This window comes from Ambystoma mexicanum, chromosome 3q, assembly GCF_040938575.1.
Source record: "Ambystoma mexicanum isolate Mex_15411 chromosome 3q, UKY_AmexF1_1, whole genome shotgun sequence".
In the NCBI taxonomy this organism is placed as follows: Eukaryota; Metazoa; Chordata; class Amphibia; order Caudata; family Ambystomatidae; genus Ambystoma; species Ambystoma mexicanum.
Window position 1 is genome coordinate 643682870 of NC_090926.1, and position 22141 is coordinate 643705010.

Sequence of the window (22141 nt, forward strand, 5' to 3'; positions counted from 1 at the left end):
ACCAACATCATCTTCGCGAAGACACGCAGCGCCGAGCTGAGGCCAAAAGGAAGCACTTGAAACTGGAAGTGCTCTTCTCCCAAAGAGAAACGGAGATATCTCCTGTGTGGATTCCAAATCAGAATATGCATATACGCATCCTGAAGATCCACCACACTGAACCAATCGCCCATCTGCAAGGAGGACCGTATGTGGCTGGGCGTGAGCATCTTGAATTTCTCTTGTGGTAGGAAAAGATTGAACTGGAAAGGTCTAGGATGGTGCGCAGGCCAGCCTGGTTGGGTTTGGACACCGTAAACAGCTGGGAGTAGAAGCCCTCCCCTCGTTCCGAGGGGAACAGGTTCCACAGCTCTGAGGTCCAGCAGTTTCTGAACCTCGGCTTTGAGGGAGGGCGAGCCCGACAGCTGAAAAGGAGGGTTGAAGGGTGGGGTAGGGGTAAGTGGAAGCCCGCCCGAGCGACTGACAAGACCCATCTGTCTTCGGTGATGGTCTGCCACGCCTCCCAATGAGACGCAATGCGTCCTCCCACCGGGGTCTCGTGTGAGCGCAGAGAACCCTCATTTTGTAGGTTTTTCGGTGGTGTTGCCACCTGAACCTGAGGAGGAGGCTGAGGAGCGGGAGAAAAACTGAGTCAGTTGTTGCCTACGGCGGTTATTCCTCGAAGGGGTATCCACTCGGCAAGATTTCCGGTCGAGGAAGCCCCTAAAGCCAGAGGAGGGTCGGCTTTGCGACAATGGTCTCTGGGTTTTGAAAGGGGTTTTAACAAGGACCGACAAGGATTTAGCTGTCTGAGTGCTATCCTTTGTCTTGGTGAGCTCTACATCTGTTGTAGAATGAAAGAGCTCCTTACCATCGAAACGAAGGTCCAACGCCTTGTCCTGCACTTCTTTTGAGAATTTAGTGGCATGCAGCCACGCCTGCCGTAAGGTATCAACCCCCAGCATAAGGCCCCGAGCCGAGGTGTCTACGTGATGAGCCGCAGCCTCCAGGAGATCCAGGAGATCCTGGGCCAAGACCCTGGCGTCGGATAATCCCCCCTTAAAGTCTTCCAGCTTCTCGACCGGGATGAATTCCTCAAACTCCGACAGACCTTTCCACATCCGCATATTAGCCCCCGCTAACACCAGTTCGGCATTGGCCTGCCTGAGCTGCAAGGCCAAATTGGCAAAGATTTTTCTCCCAAGGGAGTCAAGGAGCTCTATGTTCACCCAAGGAACCAAGCCCTACACCTGAGGCCGATGGCGTAGTTGTAGGGGTAGCACCCAAAATGGCTGCCGCGGTCGTGGCGGGAACAGGCGCCATTTTGTCATCGCCTGACGGAAACTGCGGCACCTGAGGAAGTGACGCAGGGGTCCCCGTCGATGGATCAGGGGTCTTAACTTTAGCCTTAACATAAGGAACCTCGGCAGAGCTGGTACTATGAGGCCTGGAATGTTTCTGCGACATACCAACCGCCAAATTAGCCTTCCCAGGAAGGACCTCAGCACTGCCGGTAAAAGAAGAACTTTCCTTCTTTGCCCCCTCAACAGATCTGGTGTCGCCGCAAGAGCGGGAACAGCGAAAAACAGCCTTCACCGGTAAGGCCTTGTCAGGCCTCTCAGAAATGTTGGTAACTTTAGCCTGTGTAAGAGGGACCTCGGACCCACGTCCGGTAACAACCTTACCCGCGTGGGCCTCGAACATCCGTTCGATGACAGCAAGCCCCACCAAGGCCTCGGTCTTATTTTTGAGGGAAGCCGACAGAGAGGCCTCAGAGCGAGCTCCGGTATCCCACGACTCAGTAGAACTCGGTCTACAAACAGCCCCCACAGGAGAGGCCTCGGAGAGTGCTCCAGTATCCACAGGCCTCTTACGGAGACCATCGGAGAAAACTGTGGTACAATTATTAGGCCCAACGTGCACCTCAGGGCGATCCCCGGTGACAGAGCGATCAACGCTCTTCCCGGCCCGAGAGGAACCTGGAAAGGTATCCCCCGGCCAGGGTGCTCAAAAAGTAAAGAACTTACCGGGCGTTTTTTCTTTTCGTCGATGAACGCCTGAAAATGCGAAGGAGGAGCTCGACGGACCACCTCCTCCCATCGCTCCAACTGACGTTGAAGTGCCTGGACCGAAAGGGAGTCGCAGTAAAAGCAGGAGTCCCAACAGTGATCCGGACCCAAACACTCAAAACAAAGAGGATGGGGATCCGCCCTCGGGAAGCGACGGTGACACGATGAGCAATCTGGAAAGTCTAGTTTGAACGACATAGACAGACTAGTATACGATCGCTAGCGAGAGCCAGAGAGGAAAAAAGGGAAGAAAATCTTCCGAGGATGCAAGTGTGCGTCCAGTCCTGAACGAGCGGAGAAAAGGACTGATGGGCGATGCGCAGAGCCAAGGTGGGCAGGGTTACTGCCGCGTGCAGGGCCCGCACAAGAAAGAGAGGAAGGACACATTTTTGAAAAAATATTTTGGATGCTTTATACAAAGTGCTCCGGTCCCGTCCCACAGGACGGAGAGATGTCCCATAAATATGGAGGAAAGGGGACGGGACGTAGGAGTATGCTGCATCATTACTTGGCCTCCCAAATGGTGGTGATAAATAACTGGCTACACAGGGACCCACATTTACCTCATGTCAAGGTTGAACGAGCACGATTGGGAGAGGTCAAGCAGATTCAAATATTGTACGGGGTGGCAACGGCAGGGCTTTACCAACGCCAACTAAACAGGTGGTTAAGGTTTGGAGACCGACACTGGCCCCGCCTCTGTGGCCGAAACTCGCTCTTCCCTGAAATCAAGAAGATCGGTGTGTTTGGGACCTGGGCCCATAGTGGTATTCTGACCCATGGCCAAGTATTGTACCGGGGGAGTGCAATTCCCTTTGCCACCATATAGCTCTCCTGTGGTCTCCCAGAGGCGGAGAGCTTCCACCATATCCAACTTACACACGCATTGAATGCCCAGTACGCGGATATACAGGCTGTTCCACTATGCTCTCCCTTAGAGGCCAACAATGTAGAACAACAGATTGATAGAAAGATTACCTCTGTTATGTACCAATGCATCTCCTCGTTACTCTGACTGATGCGGAGGATGATAGAGTATGTTGTAGTTTCACATAGTTGTAGAACATGATTTGATAAAGCAAAAATTAAGTTTCAAACTACACGAACAATGAGAAATACAAATGGATAATTAAGCGAAAACTGAGTAAGACTGCATTGATATGTCATGCAGGCTAAAGAGCCTTCAACAGTTCCATGGCAATATATAATTGTTTAAATGACTTTTGCTCCGGCAGTCACAGGTGTCACCAGGATAAGTGTAAGCGACAATTTATACAAGAGAGCCCTGGCGATCAAAGATGGGTCGCAGTGATCAGTGTACTGAATTGTAAGTGATACTCCCTAGAAAACACACTACACTGTGAAGCAGGTGTACGGATGATTCATCGTCAACAAGTGTGGGGTGCCCATTTGTTTAGAGCTTTCTTTATAATTCCACTTTTACCTGACAACAAAGTAAAACAGAATTTATAGTCACTTTAATGTATCTTTTTTTCTGGTTGTAGTGCCCAATATATTTCTTATTTTTTATGATTGTATGCAACCTTGCATCCTTTCAATTAATTCACGGAAACATACCTTTTTATAATATTTTCGAAATGCCTAATCAGTATATCACTGTTGAAAGAGGCAGAAGAAATTGTTGTAGGAACCATCCACCAAGTCATGGCGCTGAGGCAGCGGTCCTAATGCCAGTGATAATGACACCTCCTGAGGACTAGAAGGCTGTTATATGGCTGTTAGCACATACTGGTGATAGCAATACAGGTTTTGGAGTTGTAGATCCTCGCAGGGAGGGAGTGCAGTGTCAAACGAAACCTTGTTGGCAATGGTTTGCCATTTCTTCAGCACAGAGAAAGTCTCTCTGTTTTGTTAATTTCTGATTCAGAATCCATTTTATTTTATGCAGCCAAAACTAGTAGTTATTGAATCCATGTCTAGAGTTCTGATTGGGTGAGAAGAGGCCAATAATGCAATAAAAGAAGTTAATAACTGAAGTTGTAGTTATAAATACAAAAATAGACACCTATAGATATACCCTCAAATCTCTTCACCAGAGAGAAGACTTAGTGGCAGGTGTCTACAAGAAATATAAGTGAACAAATCAGTGAAAGAATAGCAGCCACCTGCTCAAAAAAAGTGCTGGGGCAATTGAGTGCACATTATCTATTTGAAGCAGAGCTTGCCTATTGATGGAGAATCTTTGAATGCCCCAAAGGGCCTGCTATTTGACCCGCTAGGACTTTCAATAATGTGCCTGACTCAGGTAATATGATAATGTGCACAGGAATACCATCAAATCATTCGGTCTGGTAGTGGGACCACAATCCAAATTTAAGAGAACACTTTAGTCCATGGCGCACATTAATTAAAAAGTAATACTGTAGAATCAGTTAAATGCCCAGGATTTGAAGAGGGTAGGTGTTTTCATAGTTTGAGGACTCGGATCCTGCTTATGGAGGGAAAATGTACTTTTATTTTGTAAAGCAAAATTTAGTTGACAAATGCACCAAATGTACAAAACGGGCCAACAAGGGAGGCAGGACTCCTATTAGAAGACCCAGAGGAAAGCACAATGTATAGGAATTCAAGGCACATCACTGACGGATGGTTACTTCTCAATTTGATGTGGAGCCTATAACTGTTGAGGGCCTAGATCTGTTGAACACTAGATTACAGACATTTTAAAACATACCTGTGATGTCAACATGTCCTCTCAACAAACCAGACAAAATTAGCACATTTTTGCATTACAAGTATTTCTACAAACATTACCTCATAACGTTACTCATAGAAAAAGGAAAACATACCAAAGTTGTAATTTTATGCGCCTACCATCCAGCAGTATAGTAGTAGTCTTGTAGTCAATACCTGAAAGAACGCAAGAATCACAAAATATGTGTTACATGCCACTATAAGAAATGCTATGAATATTTAGCACATAGATAATGAGGAAGATGGATTTAACTGATCACAATTCCATTACCTTATAAAGCCAATGCTATGTTTTCTAGTTCCTAATGACAATGATGGTGTGAAGAGCCTTCCTAGGCTAAACCATGTCAACTAAGGTACACAAAGCAGTTACATGGTTTCAACTGAAACACTTTTGCATGCCCTTCCTTTTGTGTAATTAGTATAAACGTAAGTCATTGATGTTAACATTATGAATTAAAAGTACAGCGAGTTCAGTGTTTTCTGACTGTTGTCTGGGTTTGGGCAGTTATGCTTTTTGCTAGACAAGAACTTGTTAATGTTCTTTGCTCAGTTGTGTTGGCTTTCCCACCAACAACTGCACCAGTAAGGGCTGTGCAACCCTATTGTGTAAGGTCCTGCACAGACAGTTCCATAAATTCTCAAATATGGACACTGCCCAGGACTACTCAAAGCACGATTATCAAGTAGTTAAGAGAAACTTGGCAACAAACAGAGGGACGATTGGTTAGTGCAGATGACAAATGATTGATGCATGTGAAAATATACATAGCATCTAGAGGGATTTGGGAGGACCTGAAGAGGGAGCTTGCCTCTGGAGTGGTGATGAGGGGCTTGTAGTTGACTACCTCAAAACAGATCTTGTCAGTCTGTTATAGAGCTGGACATGGGGGCATGTGACTACTCCCTGAACCAATAGGTGGATAGTACTTATCATGATCAAAAAGTTAAAAAAAATTAAGGCTGGAGATTACAAAGCTGTAATGAAGCGGAAAAAGTGCATACATTGTAGAAGCAGCAATCCTAGGATGTTCGCACAATTTTTAACACCTGGGTGCTCGTTGGGGAGATTAACCTATCTTGTCACAAACCAAGATCCTCACTCTTCACGTATAGGGTCATAGGGCATACGGATAGTTTCCTGCAGGGCATAGCGTCAGTTGAAGGAATGCCCACCAAGGATTCCCATTATAGAGACGCTTTCAGTCTCCAAAATTGAGCGGCAGCTAGGGTTTGAATCCCATGACTGGCCACTATTGACTATATTCTAATTTTGCAATAATCCTGCGTTCTGCAGGCTACAACGGCCAGCCAAGAGAAGTGAGGGCTGTAACGCCAGGTCCCGGTGCAGATACTGGGCCGGTGAAGCCCGCAGAACATGGGATTATTGCTATTAGCACTGCAAGACAAACCCTTGAGGGGCTAATAGCAGAAATACAAATTAAAAACCCTAGCCACGCTGCTTTGTTAGCTGCAGCGGACGGGAAGAGTCAGGCTGTGATGCCATGTAAATAGAAGGCGGGGCTCGGCTCAGAGTCCCTCTTTCACTTCCATGGCAGTGAAGCAGGAAGCTGTGCGGCCAGCACAGAGGATCCACCGGGGTAAGGAGTGTTGGATGAGGGTCAGAAGGTGTTGTGGGGGGAGGAGGCTGGATTAGGAGGCAGGGGAGGAGGGAAAATGGCAGGGCCAGGAGAGGGCAGGTGTGCAAAGCACTCAAGGTGTACCAAACCCAGGCTTGCATCAGTAGATCAGCCCGGGTTTAGAGCAACCAAATTGGCTCCGGCACATGCTAAATACCGTAGACCAGTCTCTAAGCACGAGACCAGGAATCAAACCTGTTTCTTTATGTTGTCTTGCTTCTAGGAAAAATGTGCTGCCAATGAGCTATGTGCTGGTGGGGTCATATGTCAGTATTTGATATCATCCATCGCCGCAGGGGCAATCATAATCCTCTCCTACTCACTTGTTCATGGGGCGGTAGAGAGGACAAAGCTTCCAGTGACTTATATCCTCAACTCCTAGCAAAAGGAGAAGGTAATCAGGTACTTTGTTGGAAGGCCGACAGGGCAGCGGAATTCTTAAGTGAAGTAATCCATAGGAATAAAGATTTATTTTTGTAAAATGTATTTGTATTACTTTTATCAATAATCACATTACAACATAGTTTTCTTCATGCATCAACATTTCACTCCTCTGCCCTCTCCCTTCCCCTGATGCAGGAACGAACATTCTTTGATCCAGAGGATAGTCCTCAGTGTCTCGTGTGCATAACAGATACAGTGCAGAATAGTTACGTCACCCTCTTCATCTTAAGTACTTTGGCACCCCTGGCCTTCAATGTAGCTTCTGCTCATAGATCTTCATTACCTGCGCAAGTTGTGACCCCCGTCATCCCTCCTTTGGCATCACCTGAACGATAACGCCCTAAAACAGTGCCCATTCCAATTCTCTGGAGTTTTGAGGGCATAGCATAACATATCCGTTACGTTCTCCATATTGAATATATCCCTAGCTAATTCGCCCAATCTCTCTCAAATCGGCAAGGACTCAAACTTCATTGTCAAACAAGCTATGGCTGCCAGTAGAATGAATGTGTCATGTACACAAGGGAAACCCAGCTTTCATGCCGCTTCTCCAAGCCAAAAAGCACCAACATAGGGTTCATATCTCTATGTACCAGTTATAACCTTTTGATCCAGCTCAAGACTTGCCTAAAATAAAATCACTGGATAACACTACAGGACCACCGCATATGCCAATAGTTAGCCCTCTGTTTCTCCAACAATAGGGGCTCACCAATGGAAACATCCAAGAGAGCTTCACCGGATCGTACTGCCATCTACCCACGAGTTTGATGCTGTGAAACATGTACAGACAATATATAAATGTCTTATGTGCTCTTACACACAATTTGTCACGATCTTTCTCCAGAAAATGGTGAAATATAATGTGTGCCTCATGGCTCCCGCTCATGAATGTGGAGCAAAGTTCTTCTCCCGGAATAGTATCTTCAATTCTCGTCACCCTTAAGGCAGACTGCTGATGATTCACAAGTGAAGGACATTCGGTCAACAAGTGTCTTGCAGTTTCAAATGAGACATCATCACAAAGACGACAGTCTGTTTTATCTGGATATGTTCGACCAAGCTCCTGTTATCGCTGGAGACTTTACAACGTTGAACTTTACTTTAATATAATCCCACACTAACTAATTTCTCACAAAGTGGTCAACATAGCTAGGAAGAACCGCCTGATCTTGAATATAGTCAATACATGCTGCAGAGTTACTTGTTGTAGCCAAGTCAATGATAAATTGTTCACGGCTAATCCCAGATAATGTGGCCTTCGTGATTTGTTTATATATTTTGAATGGCAGGCTAATAACATTCTCGGGCACCAGTCCGAGCCATCTGTCAGCTGTTGACTTAATTTTCTGCGATGCATCTTACTGGCACAAAACCAATTTTATAATATAATATATGGCATTTATAATGCCCCTATACACGTGTTTCAAGGCGCGACAAGGCAAGGGAGGGGGAACGGTGGGAGGACAGAGACAACGATCTTACTAGGCCAGGTGAACATTGAGATTGAACAAGTGCAGGGGAGTGGGGGTTGGAGGACGTGCCAGGGGAAAGGGGAGAGGGGCAGTGCTGTACATGGGATCAAACAATAACAAGAAGTGCGCCCAGCAAATGGAAAGTGCAAGGGTAAGTGCAGACAGCATGTGTCAAAAAGTGCAGGCAGGGGGACTGTAGGGTTACAGATACAGACCCAAGTGCAAGGGATGCCGGGATGCAGTGCAGGTGTGCAACTGGGCGGGCAGGGACCTGGGCCCAAAATCAGAGAGTAGCCAGGTGACCAGTGCAGTATCAGGCAGGAATTAGCAAGGGAGAGGAAGAGAGATGGCAGAAGAAAAGAGGAAGGTCTTGAGGTGCTTCTGGAACCGGAGATGGTTCCCCTCAAGTTTCAGAGAGGCAGGGAGGCTGTTCCAGAGGGATGCCGCAGCCGAAGAAAAAGATCTACCACCAACTCGTTCCTTGGAGAAGCGACTGACCCTGAGGGAGTTGGAGGTGGAGGAGCAAAGAGCTAAAGTAGGAAGGTATTTATGAAGAGAGAGTTTGAGGTATTGAGGACCCAGGGCCCAGAAGGCCTTGTGAACAATGCAGAGTGTCTTGAACTTAATCCTTGCAGCCACTGGGAGCCAATTAAGAGATTTCAGGGAAGGAGAGATACGATCCCTGCGCTTGAGGCCAAGGACAAGTCTCGCAGTCAGGTTCTGCATGAGGTGCAGAGGGCGGAGAGGCATATTAAGAAAGAGGCTGTTGCAGTAGTCCAGCCTAGAGAGAACCATAGCTCTAGAGACAGTGAGCTTCTGGGGGTTTGTTACCATTGCATCGTTACATTACATCGTTATACATTACCACATCATAGATCAATCCAGACAAGTTAATGCCAGAGCCATTTTTCAACTTCTAGTATGCGTTAAGGCAAGAGAGACAGTATTTCACATATATCGAATCAATAGCGAATTCCAAAAATGCTAATTCAGAAGCTGAGCGAGGAGGAAGTTGAATAAGTCTCTTTAGTAGATTACGCTCTAGTTTAATCATCTCCGATAGATTTTCAAAGGCCAAAATCTCTGCACCATACAATATAGTAGGAAGGATTTTAGCTTTATAAAGATGAATCAGAACTCCCACCGAATAACCACCACTCTTGTTTACAAAGGAGGTAATACCCCCGCCAATCCGGGCAATGTGGATGGTCCATTTTATAATGTGCCACATACCCCTCAGTTTAGGGTCTAAATGAATGCCTAAATATTTGTACTCCAAGACTACTTCGAGCGCCTCCCTGCCCATGTTCCAGCACATCCCTTTCACCTTTTTCAAAGTTGGGGAGAAGACCATTACCTTTATTTGGGTAATATTCACTAGCAACAAGTTTAGGTCTTTATAAGCTTTAAGGTAATCCAAAGATGCCTGTAACCCTCCAGGGGTGAGGTCAAGTAGGACAAGGTCATCTGCGTATCCCATCCATTGCAGGGAGGTGTGACCTAGTTTCGGTGGAATGGACTGTTGGTTATTAATGGCCTTGCCTAAATCCGACAGACAAATATTAAAAAAGGTTGGACCCAAAACACAGCCTTGTTTAAGGCCCTTATGTGTATGAATCCAACCTGTCGTCCTGCCATATTGGTCCAGACGGACCTTAACCCGGGTGTACTCATGGAGTTGTATGATCATCTTTAATAGACTGGAAGGGATGTTCCAATTGGTCAATTTTGTCCATAACCTGCCCAAGTCTCCGGTGTCGAAAGTCACGCTTAGATCGATAAGCGCCACATTCACTGCGTTTTTCCTTATGGCCCATGTTTGTTGGATAGTGGTGACCATCACCAAGCCATTAAAAGTGGTATTTAGACATTTACAGAACCCTGTTTGGTTCGTAGGGATAACCGTCTTAGATTCAGCCCATGCCCCCATCTCATTCAATAAGAGACAAGCTAAGATTTTAGCTGTGGCACCTAGCATTGCCAATAGGCAATAATTGCATGGGTCCCCATAATGCCCCTTTTTGAACACTGGGACGATTATACTATCTCTCCACGAAGATGGAATAGCCAGGGTCAAGCCAATCCAGCGAAAAAGCCAATGCAATGTCTGGGCCCACAGATCCAAGTCTTCTTTGATTAATGCATTACAGATCCCGTCTGGCACGGATTAAACTGCAGATATCAAAAGGACTGCTCATGAATGTCCAGCTCGTGGTGGGTTTTGTGCCTCTCTACATGAGCACCACATGTCTGTTCTGTGACACCATTTATCGTGCTTCCCGGAGTTTTGTTGGAATTAATTATCTTCCAGAACCCAACAGAATTGTTGGTAATGGAAGTAAGCACTTGATTCCTCCAGCGTGAGCATTCAACCTGGTGTTCATGTTGGTTTACCTACTTATAATAGATGGTTTTTAGATGTTTGACTATCAATATAAGCTCAGCCAAGATTGTGTCCCTTGAAGCCATAACGCGCCATTCTCTGCGTTACTCCCTCTTTTTTCTTTAATGTATCTGTCAAATTTATGCCGATGTGCTTTAGGGCCGGAACCGTTTTTTGCACCCTAGTGAGGGCCAACGAAGCGTAAATCCCAGAAATCAAGCCGCCAGAGCAGTTATAAAATGTTAGTTTACTTTCAGACTGCATCGATACCCATTGGAAGCTATCTCCCCATTTTCCACCATCGTTACACCTTTCAATTGTAAGTAAAGAAATACAGAGTTTTCCAATCCCAAGAGACTCTTCCAGTTGCTGAATTGTGACTAATTTACCTCCCTGCCACAATTGTGACCTCCCTGCCACAATTGTCCAGCCTTTCGAGCACGGTCTTAAACCACTGTTGAAACCTCAATAGATCCAGGAAGTCCTCCCCGATCAGTGGCGCCCCCTTGTGGCTTAGCGCCGAGGGCCAAGATGTATGTCGGCACATACACTTCTGAATTTGCCAGGCGACCCAAATATTTTCCCCAAAATGGGGTGGCCAACACCCTCTTCGGCAGACTTCTGTGGCACGCAAAGCCAATCGCCCACAGTGACCGGTCTCAACAAGTAATTCTCCAGAAATACCTATTGTTTAGCTGCATCAATCCTAATATGAGCAACCAGGGCCCTCATTTATAGTAACCATCCAGGTCTGGGAACCCAACTCCCCCCTCAATTTTTCGAGAGATCAACGACTCATAACCCTTTAGTTGCTTCCCACCTTGCCACAAAAAACATACAAATCTCGACTTGGGTTCCCTCAAAAAAATCTCTGGAACACTGACCGGCAACATTTGGAACACATATAGGATCCTCAGCATTAAGTTCATTTTGAGCGCTGTGGCGTGCTGGAGTAAGGTGTCGGAGAAACATGTTTACAACAATCCTTATTTAAATAGTAATGAAAAAGGCCTATTTCCCCCTGTCTCTGGAGGGTTTCCCCTACCTAACCAAATAAGAATTTGGGTGTTCGTCATCAGGGTGGTGGTCAAGCTCAAAATGTCTGTCCTCTGTCCAAACTAACCTACTCTAGCCCTACCACTAACAAAATACATTAACATCCTGGTTGACTTGGTCAGCCTCCAAACTGCTGTTTGGTAACCTTTTACCTTAGTTTCTGATTCAACAATTTAGGTGAAAGAACCTGGAGAATGACTCCCTTCTCCTGGTTCAGTTGGTTCAGCCATTGGCTAACTTTGGATAGTTTCCTACAACAGTTCTTATCAACCTTTGCACTTCTTTCCAGACTTCTCCTAAGGCTTGCTTAAAAGTCAAACACTCCTTTTGTTTCCAACACACAGTTATTTCTTGTCTTTCTTTCCCCACCTCTTGTCGGTGATAACAAGGTGAACTCTCCCGTAGTGTCTGATTTCTTCTAATACTCTGACAAAGTAGATTTTTCTTGTGGCACTCTCTAGCTTGAATGTCTCTTTTGATGATACATTGTTGAGGGGGGAGTGACACAATTGCCTACACTTAGGCTTGAGCATGAGCCTCGTATCTCCACCTCGTTTGAGGCTGTGAAAATAGACACATGATCATCAGTGGTTTCATGCTGAAATTCACCCTAGGCTGTGTCACAGCGCTAAAAGACAGGCCTCTCTAAGTTTGTGTGTTTACCAACATGATTAACCATATACAGCCAGGATTGTACATTTCTTGGACTCAAAGAGATACCACTCTGACACATTACTCTGCGTTATACACTTGACACAAAAGTTATGTTAATATATTTAATACGACACCCTACCTTCTAACGGCTTTTATTCTCATCACACAAGCTAAAGCAAAAGCAGATATAACATAACATCACACCAATGAACAAGATAGCCATGTGGGCAAAGAGCATGTTTCAATAAGTAAATAATAGAGCAAGTGGTAGTTTCATTTTAACAGCGTTTGTAATCTTTGTGTCTCAAGGAGATATGCTATACTACACTATATACCATCAGTCTCAATGCACTCAGCATGTCCACACCCTTCACTCACGTTTAAAGCAGAATGTGCTTCAAATGAAACAACGCCCTGTGGGGTTTACGAGTTCTGCTTAGCTGGGCCCGGCTGTCTCCTTCTTGCTGCTGCTCTGTCCAGGACTCCTCTGCTCTGTAATCTTCCACAACCCTGCGGACATCAATAGATCAGCGAGTCTGCTGCTCCCCCCCTCTATCTGCTTGCGCCTTATATGTAAGCAGGAACATGGTTTCCCTGCCCGTGGGTCATATCGCTATCTGGAAGAGTAAAGTCTGCAACTCAGAGTGTCACTGTGCTCCTTGAATATGGTCTCCTATGAACAGCTCCATTAAGTGGGTTTTGTACTTGCTTACTGACTGTTTCTACGGTATTCCATGGGCCTTGGCTTAGCGAAGAGACCAGTAGGTCACTTGTTCCTTCCTAGTCTTGCAGAGCGCAGACGTGCTATTCCCGTCTGCCTACTTCCTGTCCTTGACTCCTTATCCGATGTAACACTCAATGGTGTCAACACTCGAACCTAATGGTGTGCAGTTAACCCAGGAAGCTACCATTCATGGTTTTGCTAATCTGCTAGAACAGGAAAGCATCGCTTCCTGGACTTTGGTTAAGCCAAAACATATTCGGCCAGCAACCGTGTACACTATCTTTCTGTCTAAAGCATGTGTCCCCGAAGACCGTTATTATAGATCAAAGATTTGTAGCACTGTGAAGTCGTCATTACACCTAGGAGCTACATTTGCAAAAACAGGCCACCTATATTGGTGTCAAAAATAACGCACATACATCCTAGCACTGGTGAATATTAATTACTGCATGCAAAAATAAATGAGTTGCTTGATAAATATATGAGCGTCTAGAAACATATTGTAGGTGCTACAAAATCAAAATAAATGACTGCATCACACTTCAAACAGTTAGTGATAATTGCCAACACAAACATAAATTAATATGTATTGAACAGTGAGGTATTCAGGATAAGTCCAATATATTTTAACTGGACCTAGCTAAGGATGCATGAATGACTGCATGTATTTAATATGCAGTATTTAGGTTAATTCAAACTCCTTACAGGCAATAGTTTCAAGGTAAGACAAGGGATCCTTTGAGAATCCATTAGCAATTAACAACCAGCATAGCTTGGCTCCTGACTTTCTGACCCAATGCGCCTTGGACTGTGTGTTCTTGAGCATGTGATCACATGTGTAAACCGTCCACAGTTTAAATCAGTGTCCTTTGAAGTAGACCAATATGTGAGTGCCTTTAATCTTAAGACTGTTGCCCTGGATAATTCACAGTATCATTTTCTCAGAAAATGCATTCTCCAAATATATAAAAATAGGGTGAAAGGCATGAAGATTCATAGTCATAATAAGGAGAATTTTGAAATGATTAGGGCAATTTGTCAACAGGATACTAGATCAATTTGGACAGTAATTAAGCAACCAGACTCACGACGTAGAGAGCTTTCTACCGACATGATTCTGGCAGAGGCATGGAGAGCTCACATTGAAACCAAATTCCAACTACCATCTCGTTTTAAAAAGATATCAGATATCATAAACCTCAAAATCCTGCGTTGCATTGCCCTAAGTGGGCTACCAAAGATATTGAGTGGGCCATAGGGAAGCTAAACCCTTCCAGAGCTGCTGGCCCAGATGGCATTCCGCCGTGTGTAAATAAAGCGGATCCACTGTTATGGGCCTCTATCCTAAAACCCAAATTTTATCCTATCATGCCGACCTTCACTCTTCCGGAAACATGGGTGACCTCTATCATAGTACCCATATTCAAAAAAGGTGATCCTTTATGTCCTGATAACTACCGCCCCATTTCGCTTACTGATGCTGCCACCAAAGTTTTTTCTATCCTATCACTTTATGAGTTGGAAAAATATATTTTTTTACATCAGATTTATTCCAAATTTCAGACTGGCTTCCGTAAAGGCATAAGTACTGTATTAAACGCAACTACACTTGAGCATATTTAGGCTGGTACTAAAATCATGGGTTCTATAACGGTGTATATGGCTCTGATAGTTATGTGCCGCATTTGACGCAGTAATAAGAAACCTCTTGTGGAATAAAATGGTGGCTTTAGGAATTCCAGCCACTTTGACCTACTGGATCTCAATGCTCCATAATAATACAGCTTATAAAGTTAGAATTACCCATGATGGTGCTATTATGGAATCCATTATGACACATTTGGGATTAAAACAGGGATGTAACTTGGCGGCTACTTTATTTAATTTATACCTATGTGACCTGGATAACCAATGGATAGATTCCAAAATCTTTGGAGTTAAAATGGGGCCATTGCGCCTGCATTGGTTAGCATTTGCAGGCGACATTATTATACTGGACCCTACCCCTTATGGGCTTCAAAGAAAGTTGCAAATCTTCAAAGAATTCGCGTATGATCACAATCTTCGACCTAACTCAACCAAAACCAAGATGATAATTTTTTCTGCAGGCAAAAAACTTAAACATATAGATGAGTGATTGATGGAGCTCCCATTGAGCAGCCAACAGAAATCATATCTTGGGTATCATATGAGTAATGCATCATCTGTGAAATTATGGACAGACATTCTAAACTCGAAATCTCGACCTTTGTTATGCCAAATGAAGGGGATTTTTTCTAGGTTTTGTAAATTTTCTCTGGTTCCACTGTTGGAATTTTTTACTCTGAAAGTGGAATCTATCCTTCTTTATAGCCTTAATATGTACTTGTTCAACATCAATACTTCTCTCAATTCTCTACAGGGTTGAATATTGAAAACAGTATTGCATCTTGGATTATCTATTCATAATTGTGTTATTCGTCGCAAATTTGGTCTCATATCCCTGGCATGCAGATTTGAATGGAGAGCTTTATGTAATTTTGCTAAAATTCTCCAAAGAACTCTCTGTATCAGGACTTTCATGAGTTGTTACTAGGAAATGGTCCTAGGTCTTTTGTACAGTATCATCGAAGGATGCAATCTTTGCTTGATGAACTTGGTGTTGCAGGTAATGAGTAATGTACACGTCCCGCTTATTTCAAAAAAGAAGCTATATGAAAGGGACTGGAGACATACAATTGATGGATTAAAGAAATATAGCACTTACAAGGAGTATTCAAAACACATTAGAAAAAGGGACTTGCGTTGTTCTTATTTAATTATGTTCCCTTGTAATAACACTTGTATGTACTATGTGTTTCAAACTTAATCAAATCCACATCCGTGAGAGGACTAGTCAATGGGGATGTGAAGTGGGTTCTGTACCGGTGGTCCACTGTAGATTTTTGAATTGTGCTGAACCTAGAGAAACGCTGAAACCTTTGATACTTGAATGTCCACATTTTCAAATAGTAAGAACTAACTTATTAAAGGGATTTATCAACATCGAATTCGAGGAAACATATGATCTACTTTGGAGCAGAATGATGGTGGGAGAATATAAACCCCTCATTTTTGCATTAGTACAACTGTTGAAGGTCATTGAATCTGAGTTAATGTTACAGCACTGAATTGCCACTTGGAATATGAATTAAAGTAATACGTTAAATCTTTGGGCACTGCATATATTCACCACACCGCCTTAAGTGAAATCTGAATGAGGATGTCCCTTTGCTAGGTCCACTTTTATCAGTGTTAATTGTTAGAAATGCTCTTGGCCTCCTATGGAATCACACACAGGAGTGTTATCTTAAAGTTTACAATGTATCATGTACGTTTTGTAATGTTTTAATGTTCAAACAATTTTAAATTCTGATTTTAGTGGCTTATTGCATATTTGCCCGATTTGCATATCATATAGATTGTTTATGTTTTCATGATTTGCACATTTTGTACTGTAAATATAGTTTTAGCGTAATTGTTGCAATTTGGTCTTAAACTTAGGTGAAATGTTTTGATATTTTCTATCAAATTGTTTATTTTTGATTTATGTGAGATAGAGAATTGTTTATAATGGTGCTGTTAATTTTGATTCTTTTTTTGTATGATTGGTTTTTAATTGTCATTCGGTCCATTTTTATGAATTGGATACTATTGAAAGCTTTGTAAAGTTTTTTTTAAACCATAAACAAATTTTAAAAAAATATGTGAGTGCCTTTGTTACCCACAGTGATTTGCAAGTGGAGGTCATCAAATACGTATGTATGCTGGGTGCCCAAACCTGTACTCGAGGTATAAAGTGTTATATTTTCAGTTCTGTGGACCCTGACTGTGATGCCAGCAGTGGTGGATTTCGCAGGATTTCAGACTTTCAGAATTCAAGGTTCGCTGATAACCTTCTTTGGATGTGCGTTAGGGAGCAAAGTGGTGAAGGAAACAAAATGTGCATGTCATCTTTCTGCAATGACAAAGCGCATCAGCTCCTTATGCCATGCACTTCTGGAACCAGAGATATCCATCACTTGTCTCGCCTGTGTAAGCTCCCTGGGATTCAGGGTTTGAGAGTAGGCCTTTTTCATCTTGTGTCTGGCTTGAATCAGGCCTTGCGACTGAAGGCTCAGCTGTTTCCTTTGCTGGGGCGTTGGTCTCACATGAGACATCTGGACATAGTCCTCGCTTTCGTCATTCTCTGAGCGGTTGCCTTTTCCTTGACATGTCCGCATGGCGAGGCATGGCTTCCGGGGGGGAGGGGGATTTCAATGAAATCACAGTAGAACACTTCAGGGAAGAATCTCTGGATGCCACACACGGCTCTGTGCACGGACAATGTTTTGGCAAGTCTGATATGCCACAAGTTTGAATGAAGGCACTTTGACCCCCCCCACGTTCTTGGCAAGAAATGATTCCTTGGCACATACCCTGCATCTGGAATTAGTGGATACCATACACTTCATCCTGATAAATGACAAAATGAAATGTTTTTTAAATTGAGCACATTGGCGTCTGCATAGCTCAGCTCTGAACTGAAAATGAGTTGCTTCAAGGCTCTTCGTGTTGCGACCATTCATGATTCAGTTTCTACAGCAACACAAAAGACAGGTTCCAAATATTAGCAGGAGTCCACAAACCCAAGCACTTGGCAAATAAGTCAGGGTTCTAATGAACGTGTCCAGCGTGGTGAGCCCTTTTTGAAGAGCTTTTGTGGCAGCCGTTGCCACCACAGAAAAACCAGCATTGAGCCCAGTCAACTGTGAGCTGGCAATTAAAGAGTGCATGGCCTCTTCCATTGTATCCTCTGAGGCTAGTAGAGATGCAATCTGTCTGACCACTTTCGGAGTGTGCCTCAAGATAAGACTCTTCACTGCTGCACACTTTTAGATGCATGTTTAGCAGTCGTGCCATATGCAAGCTCAATTTTGGATATTCTAATTGTCGTAACTTGAAATGGGCCAGGGTAGGAATCTCAATTGGGATGGCCTAGGTGGATTCAGAATAAACCCAAAGCATTTAACTTGTGTACTCACAAAAACCAGGGTTGGAACCCCCATTGCAACATGACAAAAGGACTCATTGAATTGCACAAGATATGAGCGATTTGATAAGCTGTGTACTTGACTGAAAAAATGCAATTGGTGCAAACATGTAATGTGCATTTAGTGTTACTGTCACAGGAATTGACTGGCGCAGCATGCAAACACACTATGCAAGGGGAGCCTGTGCATTCATGTAGTGAGTACAGTGTTATTTCAGGACTTGGAAGATGACACACATACATGTGAATATGGCACACCATAGTCTTCCCTGATCCAAGTTTCATTAACCAAGTGCACATTACCCCAGGAATGCAGTTCCTGACATACCATGGAAGGTGTCGTTTGAATGGGAATATTTAACACACCATGCACAATCCAATTGGTTAATCCTGATGGCAAGGCAGATGAGGCTGCAAAACTCTTTGCAAGTTCACTAAGCAACAAGAATGTAGAGCCAGACATTGCCTGGCGTACTGCAACCTTGAACAAGTTAAGTGCATTTATTTGTTCTGGCAATGAAATTACATTCCAATCTGGGACTCCTCTGCTAAGAGTGCCCAGAACATCTGTTACCACAGAAAGACTTACTGCTGCTTCCTGGTCGATTCTAATCATAGACAAGTGATTTTGAACCAATCCCACTACATCTGTAATGACATCTCTTAGCGCAATGAAGCCCTGCTCTAGCGCTTGATCCATTAGAATCAGATGCATGAAATCCTAGCCGCACTGCCTCACTTTCAGTCTGTAGGATTTGCATTATTGCTTGTGACCAAGTGTAAGTTCTACCTGTTATGGAAGCTTGTCCCACCTCACAAGGTACTCTAAGGTGGTGCAGGTAGCTGCTCTCCTGACACGGCCACTCTGTGTGCGCCTCAGACCAACAGCTGACTGCATGATAGCTGTCCAATTATCTTCTTTTATGAAGTTATCTAGAGACTGTATCACCTCACTTAGGTGATACTGCGAAAGCATGCCTTGGCACAGCTTACCTATGGATATAGCATGTATCAAGGAAGTGTTATGGGAATTCCAAGCCTTATATGGGCCCACACTGGATCCTGCTTTTCTTTTATTGCATTACTTTGCTTGAACCACCCATAACACAAACCTCCCTGATGCATGGTGCAATTGAGTTCTTTTTCTTCTCTATAAGACGCACTCCAGAACTCACCTTCTTCATTCTTACAGTCTGGGTAGAAGCTCACATTCCTATTATTCGAAGTGGTTTGGAACTGTGTATAATTTAAAAAAGACATCAAATGTGGGAATGTACATGCCATGTCTAACGTATGAATACCTTTGATTTGCCATTTCTGTTGACCCCAAGTAGAGCATAGAGGGACAGTTTCCCGCCATGTTTGTTCAGTCATGTTTGAAAGGTATTCTCTATCAAAAACGACGGAATCTGCAACATACATGTGTTGTGCATTATGTGGCTCTTGAGGGAATTTATACTGATTTCCAAACATGTAATCCCCTGCTTGGTATGGTCTCAGTGAAATATATGGGAACTGTGCTTGGAATTCAGGACTATCGGTTTGAAAAAGCACTGCACAGTGTTCCCAGAAAGTGTATTTGAGCCACAGGATGGCCTCATAGAAAGGCCTTGTAATATCGCACTCAACACACATCGGATCCCATCTTATGGAGATCATCAATATCATCAAAAACATCAAATAAGGCATTTTGCGCAATTGTCTGTAGCCTATTTCGTAACAGTTCTCTTGCAGTTGCTTGGCTGGGACATGAAATGTCTTAAACAATGGCATCCACACATGACCCATGGTTAGAATAAACATTTGTATGGAGGCTGGAGTTCCTGGCTCTTGGAGCTCTCTTTTCTCTAACATGTGTGAAGAACTTAAAATATTTAGAACAACTTCTTTGCTTGCAGGTGGAGTGGAAACCTTGCTCAAAAATTGCCCGAAGTCAGTGAGATGAAAAACACAGTGAGACTCAGCCACAGTAGGAGGACATATACCGCCAGCATTATATAACAGTTTCAGAATGTCTCGCCAAAATAATTATTTAATTACTTTAGCAACTAGAAAGGCTTGCTGTTTCTAAATTGGCAGACCTGCAGTACTACCCTGAATTGTGGAGTTGTAGTTAAGAGTGGCATACTCTTCCTCATCTTGAACGCCAATCATCATCATTTGTCAGATCTCCATCTCTTCTTCTTCTGCGGGCTCCTCACATGGAAGAGGAGGATGGCATGGAAACCTTGCATTAACCATCTGGAGCTGGTTTCAGGTGATCCACAGAGATTTTGCTGGTACCTCTCGGGTGGTACTGCGGGCAGGACAGCAGTTCTGGAACCTTTCACTCTGATTACTTGCACTGCTGGTCTAGAAGATGGGCCAAACAGTCTTATCATGAATCTTCTCCAGGACCCAATCTCCTTCTTTGAGAGTGGTCTCAGGATTGGCCTCAGCAGCTTCCACCTGGAGGGATTCCCTCAGCAGCGTTGTCGCCAGCAGTTGCTCTTGCCTAGAGAGGGGGTTGAGGAGAGTGTGCAGAGCAGACATACACATCTTTTTCTTCCAAAAAGTGTTCAAATGGAGTTGTACCGTTGCATAGAGACTGGCGTGGTAAATTATTTAAACTTCTGATCACTAGAGGCACGTGGTCCACCCAGTTAGCCCCCCCATTGAAATTATGCATTTAGTCAGACACATTTTTATGGAATGATTCGCCCGTTCGATAATCCCGTTTGTCTCAGAACGAAAAGGATGGGAATAGTGCAGCTCTGTTCCCCACGCCTCTAATGCCTTTCTCAGGGCCCGCCCTGCAGAAGCTGGACCATTATCAGCATGGAACGTTTGAGTTGCTGTCATGGCTACTACACCCCGGAGTGCCAGTATGACTGATTTGCAGTCTGATCTCTTTTGAGGAATCATCCAGGTGTTACGCTCACCTGGTTCCCACAAGGGCATCGATCGGACCCGGACAGCTGCGGTCTCCACCAACGTGATGCATAGTGCCGAGATGACTGTCTGGACTGGCTCGCCTAATCTCGTCTGCTTGATCCGTAGAAGTATTCTCCTTATGTTTTTAAATGATGAGCTCTCCATCCTGATTGGATTGCAGGGGCGCGTTGATGCCAGCTACTTCACTGGTTTGAAGGCGTGGGAGAGTTCCGGAGAGTATTGACTGAGGTTCCTGGCAAGGTCCAGTAAGTATCAAGTTCATAGAGTTCAATATGTCCGATGATTCACTCTTGTCCCCCCTTCCTTGTCTTGCAGCTAAGATTGTGAGAAGATACCCTTGTGGTAGCTGGTGGCGCTCTAGAGTCTGTATTACCCGACGTGGTCCGATAAATGTTGCACGTGTTTAATGTATTGTTTTCTCTCTCTTTGCAGGTGCGGCACATGAAGATGTGGAGAGTTATAGAATAATGCCTTCGGTGGTAATCAGGTAAGTCTATGGTGATAAAAGTTTTATTTGTTGGTTTTCTCAGCTCACCTTGTTGTTTTCTTTTGTCCCTTAGGTGCCGGAGTTTGGCGAAGAAATGACGGAGGCAGCGCCGAATCGAAAGATGCTGTGAGGACTGGGTAGTATGGCGCGGCGCTGCAGCTGGAGATGCTCCGCATACAGAAATGATGTTCTTTCTAGGTCCGGAGGCGAGATGGATCCGAAATCAGGTGAGGAATTCGAAATAGTTTGTTTTCTAACCTTGTCCTTTTCTTTCCTCTTTGTTTTAGGAGCTCCAGATTCAAGGCGGGCGTGGCAGAAGACTGGATGCAGACTGCAGGCACGGTGAGCGTTACGCTGCTGGATGCAGAATAACGCGAAGCGTGTGCCGTTGTTCGGGCGTGGTTTAAATAGCCTCCAAAGTAGTTCCAGGTAAGAAGTTCCCTAGAACCACGCCCAAGTAAAAAATGGTCCCTGTAGCAAAATAGTCCCATCCAGGCCTCACGTTGGCTTGGACTCACTAGCAGCATGGTC

General features: G+C 44.3%; 1 protein-coding gene across 1 annotated transcript in view; it reads right to left on the bottom strand.

The window, feature by feature from the left end:
- The window catches only part of RAB40B (RAB40B, member RAS oncogene family), a 992795-nt gene that overhangs the window by 638737 nt on the left and 331917 nt on the right, over nt 1-22141 (bottom strand). The window contains exon 3 of the mRNA XM_069654533.1: nt 4859-4919. Within this exon, the coding sequence (XP_069510634.1) occupies nt 4859-4919 (61 nt within the window). The remainder of the gene's footprint in view (nt 1-4858; nt 4920-22141) is intronic.